The sequence below is a fragment of the Acinonyx jubatus genome, chromosome A2 (genome assembly GCF_027475565.1).
Source record: "Acinonyx jubatus isolate Ajub_Pintada_27869175 chromosome A2, VMU_Ajub_asm_v1.0, whole genome shotgun sequence".
Classification (NCBI taxonomy): Eukaryota; Metazoa; Chordata; class Mammalia; order Carnivora; family Felidae; genus Acinonyx; species Acinonyx jubatus.
Window position 1 is genome coordinate 121,558,829 of NC_069383.1, and position 19,093 is coordinate 121,577,921.

At 40.7% G+C, this 19,093-nt stretch overlaps 1 protein-coding gene across 8 annotated transcripts in view; it reads right to left on the reverse strand.

Annotated features, from left to right (window-relative positions):
- Positions 1-4,198: 4,198 nt before the first annotated feature.
- Positions 4,199-19,093, reverse strand: part of LOC106969548 (contactin-4) — an 884,673-nt gene continuing 869,778 nt past the window's right edge. For all 8 annotated transcript variants that reach the window (XM_027042504.2, XM_027042501.2, XM_027042502.2 and 5 more), the window contains 6 exons: positions 17,950-18,184; positions 16,891-17,003; positions 15,925-16,111; positions 15,380-15,492; positions 10,052-10,220; positions 4,199-7,375 (listed from right to left, as the gene is read on the reverse strand). In XM_027042504.2, coding sequence (XP_026898305.1) covers positions 7,275-7,375; positions 10,052-10,220; positions 15,380-15,492; positions 15,925-16,111; positions 16,891-17,003; positions 17,950-18,184 — 918 coding nt within the window. In that variant the 3' untranslated portion in view covers positions 4,199-7,274. The remainder of the gene's footprint in view (positions 7,376-10,051; positions 10,221-15,379; positions 15,493-15,924; positions 16,112-16,890; positions 17,004-17,949; positions 18,185-19,093) is intronic.

Consider the following 19,093-nt stretch of genomic DNA (forward strand, 5'->3'; position numbering starts at 1 on the left):
TCCTGGAATTTTTCTTTTTAAAAAAATTTTTTTTAACATTTATTTATTTTTGAGACAGAGGGAGACAGAGCATGAATGGGGGAGGGTCAGAGAGAGGGAGACACAGAATCTGAAACAGGCTCCAGGCTCCGAGCTGTCAGCACAGAGCCCGACGCGGGGCTCGAACTCATGGACGTAAGATCATAACCTGAGCCGAAGTCGGGTGCTTAACCGACTGAGCCACCCAGGCGCCCCAGATCCTGGAATTTTTCATTAGAAATTAATTACCTCAATGAGGATGAATCCTCCTCCCTGCATGAGATTGCCAGATGTAGCAAATAAAAATAGATGAAGCCCAGTTAAATTTGAATTTAAGATAAATTTTGCATGGGGCATACTTACACTATACAACTATTAATTTTTTATCTGAAATTCAAGTTTAACTTGGATTTCTGTATTTTATCTGGCAACTATGAACTTGCAGGACAGCCTATTTGAAAAATGGCTCTGAGGACGCTTGAAAGTCCAGTACAACGAACGAGCCAAAAACACCCTTTGCAGTAAAGAAAAATAGCCAAGTTTGGGGCACCTGGGAGGCTCAGTTAGTTAAGCGTCTGATTCGACTCTGGTCATGATCTCGCAGTTGGTGAGTTCGAGCCCCGCGTCAGGCTCTGTGCTGTCAGCTTGGAGCCTGGAGCCCACTTCAGATTCTGTCTCTCTCTCTCTGCCCCTTCTCTCTGTTTATTCTCTCTCTGTCTGTCTGTCTCTCTCTCTCTCTCAAAAATAAACATTTAAAAAAATAGCCAAGCTGGACCACTTTGGAGCAGAAAAATCACAGCTGAGCTATATGACGTTTCTCTGAGGGAATCTTATACCTGGGATCTTGGCTCAGACCCCCTGATCACTTTTTAACAGCCCATGTACAACCTCCTGGGAAGCTCACCACTTTACTTCCTTCTTATTGCCGTAGAGGAACCAATATCTATCCATCCATGCACCTACCTGTCAACCTACCTATGTACCTAACATTTTGGAGTCAACCAACCAGCATCTGAATTCCTGGCATCTCTATTAGCTTTGTGACCTGGGAAACACCTCTAAACCTCTTAGTCTTTGTTCCCCATGTGTCTAATATGAAGAATAAATAGTAACTAAACCAGCAGGTCGATTTGCACAGAGACAGGTACATACCAGAAGTATTATTGTTGTCAGCTATTATTGTTTTTCCACACTGTGACAAAATGCCAGTACTGGTCCCTTAGCTTCCCCACCCATAGTCTGACTCCAAATCAGGCGACTTCACACTGGCCTCGGGTGTCTTCCTCTCCTTCATTCTGTGGCTCTCATGGGGTCTCACTTTCTGACTGCCACAGCACTCCTTTGTGCCTAGAACCCAGAAGGGGACTGCTAGTCCCTTGCTGAATGACTGACCGAAACCACTTCAGGGACCTACTCCTCCAAATGGCTGTGCCCTGAGTCTGCTCATCATTCACGACTTGTTCACTTCCCACGTCTCAGCCTTGGATGTGCCTGGCTTGGACCTCACCATGTTCCTCTTGCCTACTCAGTGTCCTGACTGGTTTCTAGTTGAACTTAAACTCTCTCTTGTTCATTCTCTCACTACAGGCTAATTTCTAGGTGCCGAGATGAACTGAATTAACAGTTCTAAATTCTAGTCCTGAGTTTCTAATCATCTCTGTCACTTTGGGCTGGTAGTACCATCTCCTTACCTCCATTTCATAAATGAAAAAGGAATAAAACCGGCATCTCCCGCTTCTTAGTGTGAAGAGCACTTCCAAAACTATAAAAACAAATTAAACTATTATTCTTTGTTAGTTAAAATCCTAGGACATACACATTTCCTGGTACAGTTTGTGCTGTTCGTAACAATTGGTAAAAAGATGTAGCCAAAGACCCATTTATAGCTACTGGACTATCACATTAAGTGACCTCAGCCTTGAAGATTCCAGACACTCAGATCTATTATACGGTTGACTTAAAAAACAAACAAACAAACAAACAAAAAAACCCAGCTTTCTCTGTGTGTTCTATATTGCTAGAGCACTACTAATCTACAATTGACCATAACTGTTGGTGATAAAGGACAGAGGAGTTTAAATTGTGATCTCTGGTGAGTACTGCAGTCTACACGGGAGTCGTGGAATTGGAATGTTTGATCTGCACGGCTCATTTAGCACAGGGGGGAAAGGGGCCTCCTTTCACACCCTGGCAGGAGGGCAGGGGCTGAGCAAATCACCGGAAGTGATGTCAGAGACTCTCCTCCCTCTAGCTTTGTTAGTGATAGAGATGGTGGGATATGGGCCTGGTGCTTGGGAAGTCCACTCAAGAATTACAACCAGACTCTAATCGTAAAATGGTCTGTCTGGTGGGAAGAAGAAGCGATTTAATGACCAGCTAATGGGATGATAGATACGTGAGGGTACTGATGATGCGCCCTGGAAGTCAGAGAAACAAGAGGTCCATACCAGATGGAGAAACTGAGGAAGCCTTTGTGGAAAAGCTGGCATCTCAGTGAGGACCCTACTGCCGAACTTGTTTTATAAATATCAATATTATTAAATATCTTAATTTTATTAATTGTATTATTTAAATACTTAAATATTTATATTTTTAAGGCATGAAAATGCTGAAAAAAATTTTTTTAAGTTTATTTATTTATGAGAGATAGAGACAGAATGAGTGGGGGAGAGGCAGAGAGAGAGAGACACACACACACACAGAATCCAAAGCAGGCTCCAGGCTCTGAGCTGTCAGCACAGAGCCCGATACGGGGCTTGAACTCACAAACCGTGAGATCATGACCTGAGCTCAAGTTGGACGCTTAACCAACTGAGCCACCGAGGCGCCCCAAGATGTGAAAATATTTAAACACAAGATGATAATGGACATGTACGTTGAGCTCAACACATTTTCTCTATGGGAAACCTGTATATTTTTTGTCTGGTTTTTATGACTATCTTAGTCACTTGAGAAAATGAACAATAACTGATCTATAAAATAGTTGCTAATGTTTAGAGAGCTGTGCATTTAGGACTTTACAAACCTTATCCTATATGATAAATAGCAATTGTCAGAATGCATTCCAGGAGGTCAGACTCCAGAATCTGTATTCTTATATACTGTATTAAGCTGCCTGTGTCAGGCCCAGTGTCTTTCATTTTGTGATGGAGTAATTTTGGGTGTGCCTAGAAATCGACTATAAGTCTTTGATTTGAAAAGGCTTGCTCCTCCAATCACCGTGGTTGGATAGAGAACTGTTTTAGTTGTAACAACAGGAAAATACAGTCAATTCTTGATTATCTGGGTTAATGGAGGAGAACAGTGGCATGGATAATCCAATACAGTGCACAAAAATCACCTGGTGGTTGATTGCATTACATTAAATTACTTTAAAAATTACATGACATTTTCGTAGGTAATTATGTACTATTTATGTACTTTTTATAACTCAACACTCAACATTCAATGTTCTTTAAGCATACTTTGCAACAAGGTCAGGGTGGTGAGAAAGAACTGGAAAAGTTTAATCAGGATTGAACATTGCTTCTCGGATGTAAATAACCAAAAATCTGATGGTAGGAAAAACTCAGTCATTCAATCTTCAGATAGAAAGCTTATAGTAGCCCCCATCCCACAGGCTGAAAGAATTCTGAGCTCACCTGAGAAATGAAATTTATCATTCATGTCTTCTGCCTCCATGCAAAGATGCTGTTTTGTACATAGGGTGTGGGAGCTCTATAAAAATTCAGGAACATTGAGAGAACCCAATTATCTGGCCAGAGAGTTTTCTTTTACACAGTTAAATCACAGGTAGAGTGCACACACAAAAAGAAGGTAAGAGTAAGGGTAAAAGTAAGCACTTGAAAAGGTTAAACAACCAAAGCATATAGGCCCCTTCTAGTGCTCTTGCTTCAGAGTCACTGTCTCAAGTAGTAATACACTCCATCTGAGAATATTATTTGGGACTATGGTCCAGGGAAGTCCCCTTGGATAGCTAAGCATAGAAAGTGTGTTGCTTAGATCTTCCCAGTATCTATCATCCCATCTTGTGGAAACATCGCCTCAATTTTTCTTTAGTAAGCTATTACTTTGCTATGAGTGCAGGTTTGGTGTGGTCAAGGTGCTTTGGCTATGGGACACAAAATGGACAGATCAGACTCTTCTAGGAATTTGCATATAGAACAGAGTAGTATCAAACTCATAAACAAATCCAATTTATTCCCAAAAAAGCACTTGGAATAGACTTTTCAGAGTTGCTGTGGTCTGGTTCTTAGCATAGCCTGGTTCTTATTGTCATCAAGGCTTGGTCATTCAGCCTTTTCTTGGCTCATGTGACCTAATCAGTGTCATTCCTTTTTGTTTGTTCAATTTAGCCAGAGTGGTTTTCTGTTGCTTGCAAACAGTGAACCCAACCTGCAACAACAAACACAGAAGCCAAAGAAATCAGACACGTGTGGGTGAAGGTGTCTATGAAGCACTTTCTAAAATACCTTCAGCTCAGGTGGACTCAGCTAATCCAGGTCCTCATTTACCAGACGATGAAGCGGAGAGATAACAGGACTTTTTCAAAGCATAAAGTTTGAAGCCAGGCCTTCTAATGCTTTTCACCACCTAACAAAAATAGTGACACGGTCTTCTCTGTTTGGGTCACTAGGGTACATAGGCAGGCAACTGATGCAAAATGCTACTTCAAAGACCCCTTCAATTAATCAATGATTATTTATTGCAAGGCACTGTGCTAGGCACTATGGAGAGTACATGGAAGATAAGACCAAAGTCCCTGCCCTCAAGGAGCTTACAATCTAGCTGGGAAGACAAGGCATAAGTACAAGGAAAATTAAGTAACAATACAGGAGTTAACTTAAAATGCAAGATAACAGTACAAGAGATTTCCAAAAGTAGTACCTGATTAATTACTAAATGAGTGGTATTGACAGGGAATGTAGCTAACCCAGAGGAAGGACATCCTAAAGGGCTGAGGTGTGGGAAGACTTCGCAGACGCCTGGGGCTGGAGCTACCCTAGGACAGTCAGGAATTGGGTGAGAAATAAGGGTGGGGAGGGCATGTCAGGAGGGGTCAGCCATACATCAAAAGGCACAGAGGTGAGATCAAAAGCAAGCAGTGTTCAGGGGCCAGTGAGGGCTCAGTGTAGCTGGGTACAAAGTTAAGTTGTTATTAGATTAAGGGCCTTAAACGATCAAGTTTAGATTTTATCCTTTTGGCTATGGGGTTGAGGAAAGCTTAAAACAACAGATATCCATAGGTTAAATATGCAAAAGACTTAGGTAATCAAGAGGAAATATTCAAGTTTGATCTTCAGGACATTTATTTGTGGATTATGACCCTCTCTGCTTGCAAAGAGGATTTGAAATGGTGTCTTCGGGGTTGTCAATTCCAAAGGGATACTCTGAGTCACCTAGCTTTAGATCATGGCCAGAGACTTTGGAGTCCCTCTGTCATGTCAAATTATGACTAGCACAAGGGTGAGCTAACAAATTCCCTGACAGGCAGGCAGGAAAAATGCTCCCAAAAGACAAGTATCTTTACAAATGACAGAATATTTATTAACAATACCTTTAAAAAAAGATTACATATGCTAGATCACTGGTAAATATCATTTACACTGGGGTCGGGAACTACCTGGGGTATCATTTTTTTTTCATTCATTTTATTGTTTTGTTGATTTTTTTGTGTGTGTGATTTTAAGTTTTGTTTTATTTTAACATAGAAGTAACCATATCAAACTAAGAAAGGAACACAGCTTGAAATACTGACAATAATTTTTTTTTTCTGGTTACCACCCTATTTTTTACACAAGTGGAATCCTGATTAGGACAGGACCTTGTTCGATAAATAGAGTTAGAAGGTTGAAAAGTTAACTTATATTATTTGTAAGCAAAAAATGACAAATTACAGGCAAATTTGAGCTCTCTGAGAAAGAATAAAAGGTGGCAGAGTGTTCACATGTGAAAATTTTTATAGAAAATTTCATTGCCTTTTATATGCACTGTTCCACAAGTGTCAGCTGCTTACAAAACCTCCCCCATTATAACAAATAGTTCTTTTCATAAGAATAGGTGGTTTTTTATACTGTAATTTTCCAATATGTGATTTTAAGACTTAGAAGGTAAAGCTTATAAAGCAACTAAGCTACTTACTGCAAAACAGGATAATCATCAAGATAATATACAGTTATACTAAAGATCTTTTGTAGTGTCGTGAAAAATTTCTTCGCAGCAACTATCTGCTGAAATAGGAGAAATGTGCCAAACTCCATACATGATTTTGATTCAAAAGAAGGGCTCTATTATTAAAGAGATACACATATATAAAGAAATTATGAATCCAACAACAGAGAATTACCTTTTTAAAAAATGTACATTCAAGACAGATACAGTTAAAGATAGTAAAATTATCTTTTATCCTTTGAAAGAGTTGGTTGACTATAGTAACTTTTGGTCTATGTTACTACTGGATAGGTAACTTCAAATTTAATGCCTAAGATAATGCTACTACAGACACAATGCTAACTTAGCTGAGTGAAAAGAAAGTCTTACTGTACAATGCTAAATTCAGGGATGGGAATATTGCACAAGGTACCTCTTGGGCAGTTAGTTTAGGTTTCTAGTTCACAACCATTCCTGAAACCATCTCAAGTTGTGTTGAACAACAAAATTCACAAGAGGGTGGGAAAACATATTGTACATGTCAAAAAGGACTTGATTCAATGTGTTAACTATCCAAAGAGTCATTTACACATCGCAGCCTTAAGTTCCAGACCAAATCTTCAGCTGTTCTGCCACTGAATCCTTGTAAAACTGTACAGTTTATAATTTATTTATCAATATGAGTTTCAAACTTTTTCTTTAAAGGAAATATTTTCAAATAATAATTGTATGATTGTGTTGCCCATAGCATTTTACAGCAGAGGAAAAAATTAATATCTACATTTCATGTTAACTTTAAAAAATTCTATAAAACACTAAATATATAATAAAAAATATGCATATAAGGACATATGTAAACTGCTTTGGTAACATCATATTACAGATGTCTTCAGTGCATTGCAGAGTTTCCAAAGAAACTTCAGACAAAGCTAGGTTTGCTTTGAGGAAGTACTGTATAATGCCATTCCTAAAGAAGCAAAAAACATTTTTTTTTTCCAGTAATAAGATGTACTTGAACAACAATATTACTTAGTACTGGGTGTCTTCAAAACAACTAGCTAAATGTTGCTTATATTATAAATAGCAAGTCCTTTAGATAACTTTTGTCATAAACTGGACCTAGCTGTGAGGGAAATCACGATCGTACTGATGGCTGACAGTGTGCATGCATTCGAAGTAGAAGGCCCGGCTCCTCTTGCATAGGCATCTGGAAAGACAGAATAATTTCATTCAGTATTGCCTTGCCCGGGATACAATGGAAAGTGAGGCCACAGCACTTTTCGAAACAGTAGAAATGGCTAGATTCTACCAGAAATAACAATTTCCTAGTGACTTTTTATTTTTTATTTTATTTTAGTTTTTTTTTTAAGTTTATTTATTTTGAGAGAGAGTGGGAAGGAGAGAGAGTATGGGAAGGGCAGAGAGAGAGAGAGAGAGAGAGAGAGAGAGAGAGAGAGAGAATCCCAAGCAGGCTCTGTGCTGTCAGCGCAGAACCCGATGTAGGGCTTGAACTCATGAAGTGTGAGATCATGACCAGAGCAGAAACCAAGAGTAGGATGCTTAACCGACTGAGACACCCAGGTGCCCCTCTTAATGACTTTTTAACGTCAGTTCTATGACTACCTACCTAGGAACCTAAGAGCACCTTATGGGACATCTCTGGACCTCTGTGAAAGCATTTCATGAGGATGTCCACATCTAACGTAAGAAGAAACTTCAATATTACTAATAACATTGCTAATAACTATTACATCAGTGATGCAGCAAAATAAAAGTTGCTACTCCCTTTTGAATTCTACCTTTGTGCTGGGCACAGGGCACTGTGACACTTAATTCCTACAAAAACCTTAAGCAATCTGGTATTGTGACACTCTTTCACAGATGAGGAAATTAGGATCCAGAGAAGTAAGAAAACTTGCCTAAGAGCAGTGAGTTAGTAAATAGCTGAATTGGGATTCAAATCCACATCTGTCTAAATATACCCCCTTTTTCCCCCAGAATAATCTCAATCCTTTCACATAACACCTTTTCTTACAGGTCTTCCAGTTTTCATAGTTAACAGGCTACCAGCTATTGTTTGAGGCTCCTCCAAAATTGTAAGGTCTTTGACCAACAAAATGGACAATCTTTTGAGGAAGAGAACTTGTTTTTTTTTTCACAGTCACATCCTTATTATCTAATATCAATTATATTAATTTAATTGCTTAAGATACGTTTTTGTAATGAATTAAACCAAGAATCACTGGTCTAAACAACAACAACAGAACAACAATGACAATCCTTATAATGATAAGAAAGTATGAAGTGAGATTTTAACAAAGTGAGATGAACTGACTCCCAGACAAACCCCAATCTCAGGTTTTTGTGGCCTGGTGATTACTTCCACATCTCAGGTTCCACAAATTTGGTTCCTTTCAACAGAATTTAGAGCCCTTGCTTTAGTGAGATATAGAATCCAATTCTCCCCAGGTTTTTTGTTTTTGTTTTTTTTAAGATAAAAATGCCTTTAGTGTCCACCTGAAAAAAGGGTGCAGTAAACATAAACTTTATCTGGAAATTGGCAAATCATCCTGAGTTGGGAGCATAGCTTGAAACAGCTTCAGGGTCCCTATGAAGTCTTGTTGTATTTGTCCATGTTAGCAAATGCTTATTCAGGAGAAGGGTTAAATGACCAGTGAACATTTTCTTTTCTGATGGGAAGCATCCAAATTTTATAGATGCAGTGAAAATTGCTTAGTGAGTGCCTTCCTATAAGTTGCTATCAGCAACACACACTAGACCCTTTCCTCATCTGAAAAATAATGTGATGGATACCTAGCAGAGGGGCTGAAACTCAGGACGCTATGTTGAGAATTTTGTCCATGATTTAAAATATTATGTTGCCACTGATGGCTTGAAAATCTATATTTCCAGCCTACACTGAACCCCTTATCTCCAGGCAGTTAAATCCAAAAGCCAATGAAAATCTACACTAAGACTTCTAACTGCAATTTTTTTTATTGTGGTAAAACATATGTGTTATAAAAGTTACCGCTGTAACTATTTTACAGTGAACGAGTCAGGGGCATGAAGTATACCCCAATGTTGTTCAACCAGCACCACTATCTAGGTCAAGGACTTTTTCATCACCCCAACTGGAAACTCAGTACCCATTAAGCTGCAATTCACAACACTGGCCAGCCTCTACCAGTCACTAATCTGACTTCTGTGTCTATGGATTTGCCTTTTCTATTTTTTTTTAATAAATGAAATCATACAACAATAAAAAATAATATGCTGCTGAGATATCTGCAAACATAGTGCTTAAAAAACAGGATTGAATATATTTGCTCAAAAAAGAACATTCTTACATATTATTCAACAATCTTTGTCAACAGAGATAATCTTCGCTATACATGGACCTGTGTGTTTATGTACACGTTATATACACACATTCAAAATAGTGCCCAGTTCAAAAGATTTTCAGCCACAGACATTGAGTTACATGGTTCTGCTAAAGACAAATTGCTACAGCACTTTAAAGACCCCTTTGTTTATTCCTCCTGAGTGACTCATGCTTTTAACTTTCTAAGCTGCAATTTCGCTGTTGTTGTAGATGCACACCACACAGGTCCACAAGGGAAAACCTGTGTGATGGATTTGGGGCTGCTTTAATCTGATTTTTTGATTGGCAACTGATAAAATCAGTCAAAACTGGTCACATCGTCTTTTTGTGTGAAACCGCCTGTGATCAGTGAACATCACTTGTCTGATGGAAGGGGACGGCACTGCCATTTTTGGAGAAGACTTTCTTTGTGGCCTTCACTTTGTCTGAGCCCGGACTCATTCGCAAGGCTTAGGAGCTACAGCAGGGAGGGGCAAGGGAGGAAAAACACACTCTTACTTGATATCTTTGGAATTCGAATTTGTTCACTGGGGCTGCCATCTCCTCCATCACTGAATGGCTTAATTTCTATTATATAATCTTCATCAAAAGGCAAAGAGAGCTCCACTGATGTTTTATTTGTCTCAATGACAGATGTGCTGCTTTGTCTGTTCCATCTGTACAAGACCTGCCAATGCAGAAAGAACAGGTGTCACCTGCTGTCCTCACAAAAGCCCCAAAGATGGAGCATTCATTCGTTCTCACCTCTGGGCACCAGCGAAATGTGGGAACACGGAGGTTGTCAGACTGCCCGCACGCATTTGGGAGGCTCATTTATACCCAGGGGCACATCTGCAGCCACGATTTCATGATGAGGAAAGAGTTTACAGGACACTGCAGCATGGGGATGGGGTTAGCATGAGTCACCCACCACGCCATGTGGCTTCACATAACCTCTGGAAGGCTCAGATAATACACCTGGAAGATGAATACCTCTTGGAAGATGTACAGAGCTCAGTTATACATGAGGGGCTCTGGCATCGGAATCAACTTGGCCACTAGAAAGAGGACCAAAGTCCTCACTACCTCTCTGGGCTTCATTTTCCTCATCTGTAAAATGGAAACAATGACACCCACCTTTCTGGGGTGTTTTCAAGGTTGCAAAAGGACTGACTGTAAGTGAAGGACTTGGCTCAAATGAAGCATGTAAGACATAGTATTTATGAAGGCTTAAAGGGAACAAGAGATAAAAAACACACGTGGCAAAGGTGAGAAGCACAAGGAAGGCATCATACGTTATTATCACCATGAATCCTTTGGAGAAAGCACATTTCAGCACAGGGAGAGATTTCCAAAAGGCAAGGGCGGGAACCCCTTTTCCTTGCACGGAGACCCCTTTTTGAGCTATGTGGAAAACGGGGTATTATGTGGCAGTCACTGTCACTCCAGAAGTGTCTATAGCTTCACCGGTCCTATTCATGCATGGTTCCCTTCTTGGCCTCCCCTGGGTCTGGGTCTGGGTTGGTGGCTCATTTGACAAGGTACCCAACTAGGTCTCCCGAAAACACATCTACCTGCCTGCCTGGTATTTCCTACTCTGACTGCCATCAGCTATGATTAGAAACAAAATCTAAAAGCCTGGACAAGTGCATCTACTGTTTTGGATATAAAGACTGTGCTGATAATACTTTCTGATGTTTATTGTGACCTAGGTCCCTTATTGACATCACCATGTTTAACTGTCACAGCAGTCTGACAAGACAGGCATTATTAGTCCTTGCCAAAGATGAGGAGCCTGAGGCCGGAAGATGTCACAGAGCTAGTGAGAATTCCTAACCCGTACTCTTAAATCACTACAATCCAGTACCTTCAGTTTCTGCTGGTAGTTAAGAAACATAGGGTTGGGTGAGATCAGTGGTCCTCAGTCTTGGCTGTGTGGTAGAAACACCTGGGGAACATGAGAAATACTGACGCTCAGGGGTTCTCAACAGGGTGGGAGGGTTGAAGGAACAATTTTGCTCCTCTCCCCCAGGGGGCATTTGGTGATGTCTGCAGACATTTGTGGTTGTCACAACAGGTGCTACTGTTTATTGGGTGGAGCCCAGGGATGCTGCAAAACAGCCTGCAATGAATGCAGAGGACAGTCTCCATGCTGAGAGTTATCCAGCTCAAGTTGGCAGAAGTGAGGAGGCCCAGGAAGCCTGCTATGGCTCCACTCCAGAGGTAATGCTACAGAGGTAGGGGCCAGGCTGCGGTACTTAAAACGAGTTTGATGTGATGTTAATGTGGCTGTAAATCTTGCATTCACTCAGGGGTCCTCAAGCCTGAGGGTGCATCAGAATTGCCTAGAGGGCTTGTTAAAACCCAGGTCACTAGACCCCACCCCAGAGTTTATGATTTAGTAGGTCTGACGTTGGACTTGAAAATCTGCATTTTCCCAAATAATGCCACTGCCTCTGGTTCAGGAACCACACTTTGAGAACCGTAAGATTTGCTCACATTTCAAAATTCTGACCTGCTGAAGTTAGGGACATAAGGCCACTCTACTACTGCAATAAAAAGCAAACACAAGTAAAATTCATGAAATTCCCTTAAAATGGTATAGATCCCATTTGTTCCCTGGCATTTCATCACCTTAATTTATATCTCTCTAATACATGGTGGAAAACACAATTTCCTTAAGGTGGAAAGATTCATAAGTGTCCCCTTCCTTCTCCGGAACATCAGTTGTATCAAACTCAGCATCCCCTCACTAATGATCAGGCTCAAATAAATCCTCAGGCACATTCAGGAGTGTCAAAGCGTCTCATCACGGCCCTTCAGGAACACGGGCTGGCTGATGGGATGCAAGGGCACATCTGGCTTTGAGGAATAAATTGCTTCTTTGATTTACCTCTGGTCCTTGCCAGAGCACAGAGACTTCAACCAGTTTCAAATATAAATCCAAAAGAAACACTTCCAGGAAAAAGCAGCCTTGCTATCAGCACTGCTTATCAGTCTTGTAATATTAGGGACTGCATTGGAACCTAAATAAGAGCCTGTAAAACCTTTATTTACACCAAACACTTGGTTCGGCTGATTGACTTGAAGGCTGTGCTTGCATTTCATATAACCCAGGGCAGAAGAAAAGCAGAAAGAGTGGATTCATGGAAGTAATGATAACAGTAACAAACATTATTGAATGCTTACTTTGTGCTTCAACACTCTATGTTCTTCTTTTACGTGAAAAGTAAGAGTAATTTAAACTTTGTTCTTATCACATTAGACAACCTGACATTATTTCAGTTATAGTCTATTTCTCAATGTCTGGGTGAAACATCAAAGTGGAGATGTGTCCTAATTTATCAAAGATGATGAGTTTTTCCCCAAGAATCAGTAGGAGCCACTGAACTGGAGCCAATGGATCTCTGATTTTCTTATTAAATGTCGATCAATATATGAAGTGTCCAGACCATCAGTACTCAAAAAGAAAGTGAAATTACCGCCTCCCAAAGGTGTGCCTTGTGACCTGGACTTCAGTGACCCTTCAGGGATGGCCTTAGTGCACAGTTCTGTGCTTCTGTGCTTGCAGCTGTGGTCCATGGATATTTTTAAATCACTGAGATGCTCCCATAATCAAGACTAACAATACGACTCTCAGCTACATCCTTCCCCTATGCCTCAAAGTGCATTTTCTCTGCTCCTTGTTCTTCACTGGACGTCCCAAACCGTTTCCCTGTATATTACAACAAACGACATTCAGGTGTTTTTATGTTGTATGGCTGTTTCCACTCTTTGGCTACAACCACACACAAGTGGTCTGGTTTTCGAGACCACTGTAGCAGAGAGAAAGATGAGGCGGTGGTTGGTATCAGAGCGCCTAACTGTGCTATTTTGGCTTATGCTTCGATTCAAAACATAATCTATAGAATCTGGCAGAGAACCTCTCCCCACCTCACTGACACAGACATATACTTGGAGCCTGGAGATGTCTTCATAAGCAACGAGAGATCTGTCACCACCTTCTACCATGTTATGTGACACCTGGCCCTGGGCAACGTCACTGTGGCTTTGGAGGGATCTGCCTGACATCTTCAATGAGGCCAGAGAACACTGTATGTTGTAAGTAGTAACACGGTTACCTCTTGAGACAGGCATTGTTATTACTCTGATTTCAAAAATGAGGACACTGAGACCTGAAGATATTATGCAATTTTCCCAGGGTACCATGAGCAGTAAGTGGTAGATTTAGCATTCAAATGTAGGTGGTCTGGGCCAATAGCCTAAATGCTTAACTCAGTCTAGTTTGGCTACCATCTGTGTGGGAAAATTGCTTCCCCACTCTGGTCTCTGTCTTCATGAATGCAAAACAAGGGGGTCCATTAGTAGAAAACTGACAGTCCGTGGGTCACATTTGACCTGCATATGTTAAGTGTTTCGCTCTTACAGTGTTTATTTCATCTTGCTATTTTATTTTATTTTGAGTTAGATGTCAACATTTACCACCCCCCCCCAAATTATACATGAAACAATTTTGGGTTCTACTAAAAAAATTAGAAGATATTGCCACACTGTTTGGTAATAATAGGCTAGAGCCCAGAATCCACTGCCTCTTCTGGATAATGAGAAAATCTCTAATTCATCACAGTCTCCAATATTTCCTATTGCATCACGTTGGCATGTGCCCACCTCAGGACCTTTGCACATCTTGTTCATTGTGCTTGGAACACTCCTTCCCAGAGAGCTGCCTATCTTCTTTCCTTTTTCATGGCCCAACTGAAATGTCTAGAGTAAAAGTTCAGAGAAAAATGAAGATACTAGGAAATTTCTCCTTTAATAAAAGAGAAAATGCAGCCCTAAGACGTTAAGTGATTTAGAGTCACAGAGTTAATAGAGGACCAAAATGTGGGCCTCCTAATTTATGCTAGAAGACCCTTCCAGAAGAGTTTGCTCTTATAAAAGGGCACAGGAAAAGTTCTGCAGATGAGTTTCTAGGCAATGTTGCTCTGTTGGCAGAATACAAATCACTGTGCCACGTGAAGGAAAGAAAAGGAAGTCGTGACAGGGAGCATTTTCCTGAATTCTTCTCTACTCATGTTACCCAAGGTTCTACCACCACTACATCCACTCCTAATTCCAGCTGTGCTTTGATCAACTACTTTCCAACAGGCCCATGTCCTTTCATGAGCTCCTGACAGCACTGCCTCTATGCTACTCTCAACACTTCCTGCAAAAATGCCACACACCACAGCTTGCACGCCAGTTTTGTCTGGCCTGCATTGCATTGCCCCACACATTGCTTAAAAGTAACACAAAACAAGACAGTAACAATTCCTGTTAATTGTGGCACCAAGGCTAAACACTCTTTCTTTTCTAGCTAAATAAAGTCAGACTAATACTATGGGAGCAGACAAATGAATTGTCTAAAAACTCCCTAGTTTCTTTTTCTCTCTATAAATCTCCCTAATGATAGGAACAGGAACAAAAATGATTAACCATTCATAATACTGTTGATAAAAAAAAAAAAAAAAAAAGGACAACCAGGACAAGAACAAAACAAAGCTGACAGGAGAAATGTTACAGATGCGGTTTTTCCTGAGTTTTTGAAGACACACCCATAGGTTCTTCAACCATTTCTGAAAGACTCTGCCTGAGTCCAAAGAATCAGATTAGGCAATCTCTAACTCTGGCCTGTGGCCACGGACCATTTATAAAACTCAGAGCAAACCACTCTGGGGACAGAGACTCCTAGAGAGGCTGTGAGGCATCATCAGGGAAAGTGAGAACATAGTTCATATGACTTTGTGTGAAGAGACTGTTCTCACTAACAGCAGGATTAGGAGCCTCTGCAAAAAAGAAATTACCCACTTTGTATCCTTTTACTTCCGACTCATTATCTAGGGCCTTCACTTGATCCCAATTCAGGATAATTTTGGAGTCCGATGAATTCCATATGATGTTTCCGGGGGGTTGACTTGGTGCTATAAAAAAATTAAGATATACGAAGTCACAGATTATTAAGTCTCAATGGATTCTGAGGAACATCTCCTTACTAGAATTCAAGAGTGGAGGCAATTTAATGGGCTATTGCACTAATATGTGTCTTCAAGGTCACTAAAATCTGACGAGATACAGCATTGCAAATGGAAAAAGATTCACTTGGTCGCCTAACATTTATATCTAAAAGAAGTAGCCCTTCCCAATGAAGAGAAAAACATTTATCTTTCTGTCCTCTGGAGCAATGAATTTTGCATGGTATTCGGAAAGGTTCAGTTAAAATGCTAAGGTAAATTTGAATACACATAATGATACCAATTAGTATGCAAATGATCACTGGGAGGTGGGGATGGGGAATGAACTTGGGATATGTCTGATGAAATCCCTAAAATATTTCTGAACAAGAATGTTCTTACGTGGCTTTCTGGTTGTCACATTGACCGTTGCGCTGGATGGGCCTGTCCCTGCAGTATTATATGCCTTGACAGCTAAATGATACAGCGCGCTGCCTTTTAAATTGGTGATTTTTGTTGATGTCTGATTTCCAATTGTTCGTATTTTTCTAGCATTTTCTTCCTTGTCATCATGTCTCCAGTATTTAACCTGAGAAAATAAAAAGGAAGACTGTGGGAATCATACCTATTAGAGATATTTCCAATGGTAGCAGCTTTTTATTTTTTCTTTAAATTTTTTAAATGTGTATTTATTTTTGAGAGAGAGAGACAGAGCACGAGCAGGGGACGAGCAGACAGAGAGGAAGACACAGAATCCAAAGCAGGCTCCAGGTTCTGAGCTGTCAGTACAGAGACAGATGTGGAGCTCAAACTCGTGAACCGCGAGATCATGACCTGAGGTGAAGTAGGATGCTTAAACCACTGAGACACCCAGGCGCCTCATCTGATCTTTAAAATGCAGATTCTGATGATGGAGTTGATGTTTTCCTACCAACTCATAAGCAGAGCTTTCAGAGCCAAGGGCTTTGTATGCCCCGAGCACTCCTGGGCAGTATGAAGGGCTCCCTTTCCGTTCTCAGCTTCATAGTGAGATCGAAAGTGGGCACAACCATTGTTGGCTATTTCTCACCTTTCCCCCACATTTGTTTTGAGTCCAAGTGTATACTGGGTGTATCAAAAGTCAAAACTCATTTCTCCATTCTTCTTATAAATTCTTAGATCTGCATCTATTTTGAAAAAGATTTCTGGAGTATAGCAGGAAAAGGGTGCTTTCAGTGTAGAATGTCAGTGGTTCAATAAGTATCTGCTAGAAGCCTTAACAAATCCCTCTAAATGGGAATCTGAGTCTTTTTCCCAATAGAGTGTATGTTGAAGTTCTCACTGAGGGGTGCATCTTTCCCAGACCCAACGCACATATCTCTTGCTTACCTCATAGCCTTGTATCCGTCCTCTATTCTTCTCCATGGGGGAGGCCCAGAAAACTTCAATGTCTGTTGCAGACAGACTTCTGGCAAAGATGCTGGCTGGTGGTTTGGTGGGTTCTGCAGATGAGTGTGGAAAAAGTGATTACTTTATCAACTGCATCAGAACAGCTTCTAGATACTGGCATTATAAGGAGCAAATTGAGGCGCCTGGTTGGCTCAGTCAGTTAAGTGCTGACTTCAGCTCAGGTCATGATCTCATGGTTAGGGAGTTCAAGACCGGTGTCGGGCTCTGTGCTGATAGCTCAGAGCCTGGAATCTGCTTTGGATTCTCCATCTCTCTCTGCCCCTCCCCTGCTCATGCTCTGTCTCTGTCTCTCAAAAAAAAAAAAAAAAAAAAGTTAAAAAACTTTAAAATTCCAACGAGCAAATAATCCATAGTTATATTACAGCCTTTAGTGATGAGGACACTAACACTCATTTTATAGAAGAGCTATGATTAACAGCTAGAAGGTAATTGTGACAGAAATGGTAAAGACAAAGTCTTTGATTTCTAAATTTGGGGGTAGCTGGAAGGGAAGCAACCCAGGATTCCTTAAGTTCAAGCACCAAGTTTTCATAGCTAGCAAATCCTTTAATACACACCCTTCTTTAAACATCTCTTTTTTTAAATGTTATTTATTTTGAGAGAGAGAGAGAGAACGAACAGTGGAGAGGCAGAGAGAGAGGGAGACAGAGAATCCCAAGCAGACTCCACACTGTCAGCATGGAGCCCGATGCAGGGCTCAAACTCATGAACCATGAAATCATGACCTGAGTCAAAATCAAGAGTAAGATGCTCAACCAACTGAACCACCCAGGCGACCCATAATACACATCCTTCTTAATCAGCATTTGTCATAGGTGAGAGTCCTAGTCACTGGATTATGAAAATAAGAGCAAAAGAACAAAGGGAAGCCAAATGACTTGACTGAGATTCAGGAGAGCCTGTCAACACTTCAGTCCTAAAATCAGCAGCATCTCAGAACTGAACAAATAACAAATATATAGGCAGCATAAGCCATACCTTCTTCTGCAGAATATACCACTGTGGTGGGACTGAAGGGGCCTTCTCCCTTATTGTTGAAGACGCCCACTTTAACCTCAAAGGGAGAGAAGGGGCGCACACTCTCATTCCTGAACACGTATCTGGAGGCATCGGCTGATGCCAGCACTGTCAGCATCCAGATCATTTTGCCATAGGGCCGGAAGGCCACCACATAGCCAAAGCCTCTACCATTCTGTAATTCCTCAGGGACCGTCTGGGAAAGAAGGGAGGCAGCCTTCAGAAATCACAGCAGTTCGATTCAAATGCTACAATTGTTTTCTTTTACCCTACCTCCCACAATCTTATACATACATTCTTCCCCACCTATCTTACTTTGGGTTTTGTCAAGAGTATTAGGCTTGGGGCTTGCCATCAGTATGGATGAGGTATCGAAGTAGGTTAAACAGACAAACAAACAAATAAACAAAAAACCCAGTGAGAATTTGCAGTGGAGAGCCTGGCTTCTTGATGGGGGAGACCCAGCTCTGAAGTTCTTGCAAATGAAAGTCACTGGACAGTTGATCTAGAAACCGACATTCCAACATATACCATCCAATAAGAATCTTCCTCCAGGGCCAAACAGGCATAAGACTTCGTTGAAGAAGACCGTCTTGGCTCAAGAAAGCTATTCCCCCTCAGAAATGAGGAGTGAGGCTGGAGCGGGTGATTTCTTTCACTGCTGGGGCTTTGGTTAAATGCAAGATCTTTAACTTTGGGGGTAATGTCTAGAATCTTCCAAAAACATTAAGAACCTTTCTAAAACTCCAATCTCATTTCTCAAAATCAATTTTTAATAAATTGGTGACTAACCTACCTCCAAGTTGTTTAAAAACCACCTTATAAAAGAGGACTCTAGAAGCAAAGCCAAATGCCAGGAAATTGTGCTGGTACACTGAATCTATTGCTGGCAGACATTTTATATTAATTGGCCATGCATCAGTTCAGGAAGAAAGGAAAACTGGTTTTCTTTGAACCAGCTTTCTATATATATATATGTGTGTGTGTGTGTGTGTGTGTGTATGTGTGTGTGTGTGTGTGTGTGTGTGTGTGTATTTTTTTCTTGTGTGGTCTTCCATTTCATGATTGTTTTTTCTGTGTTAAATCAAATTAAAACTTAACTCAA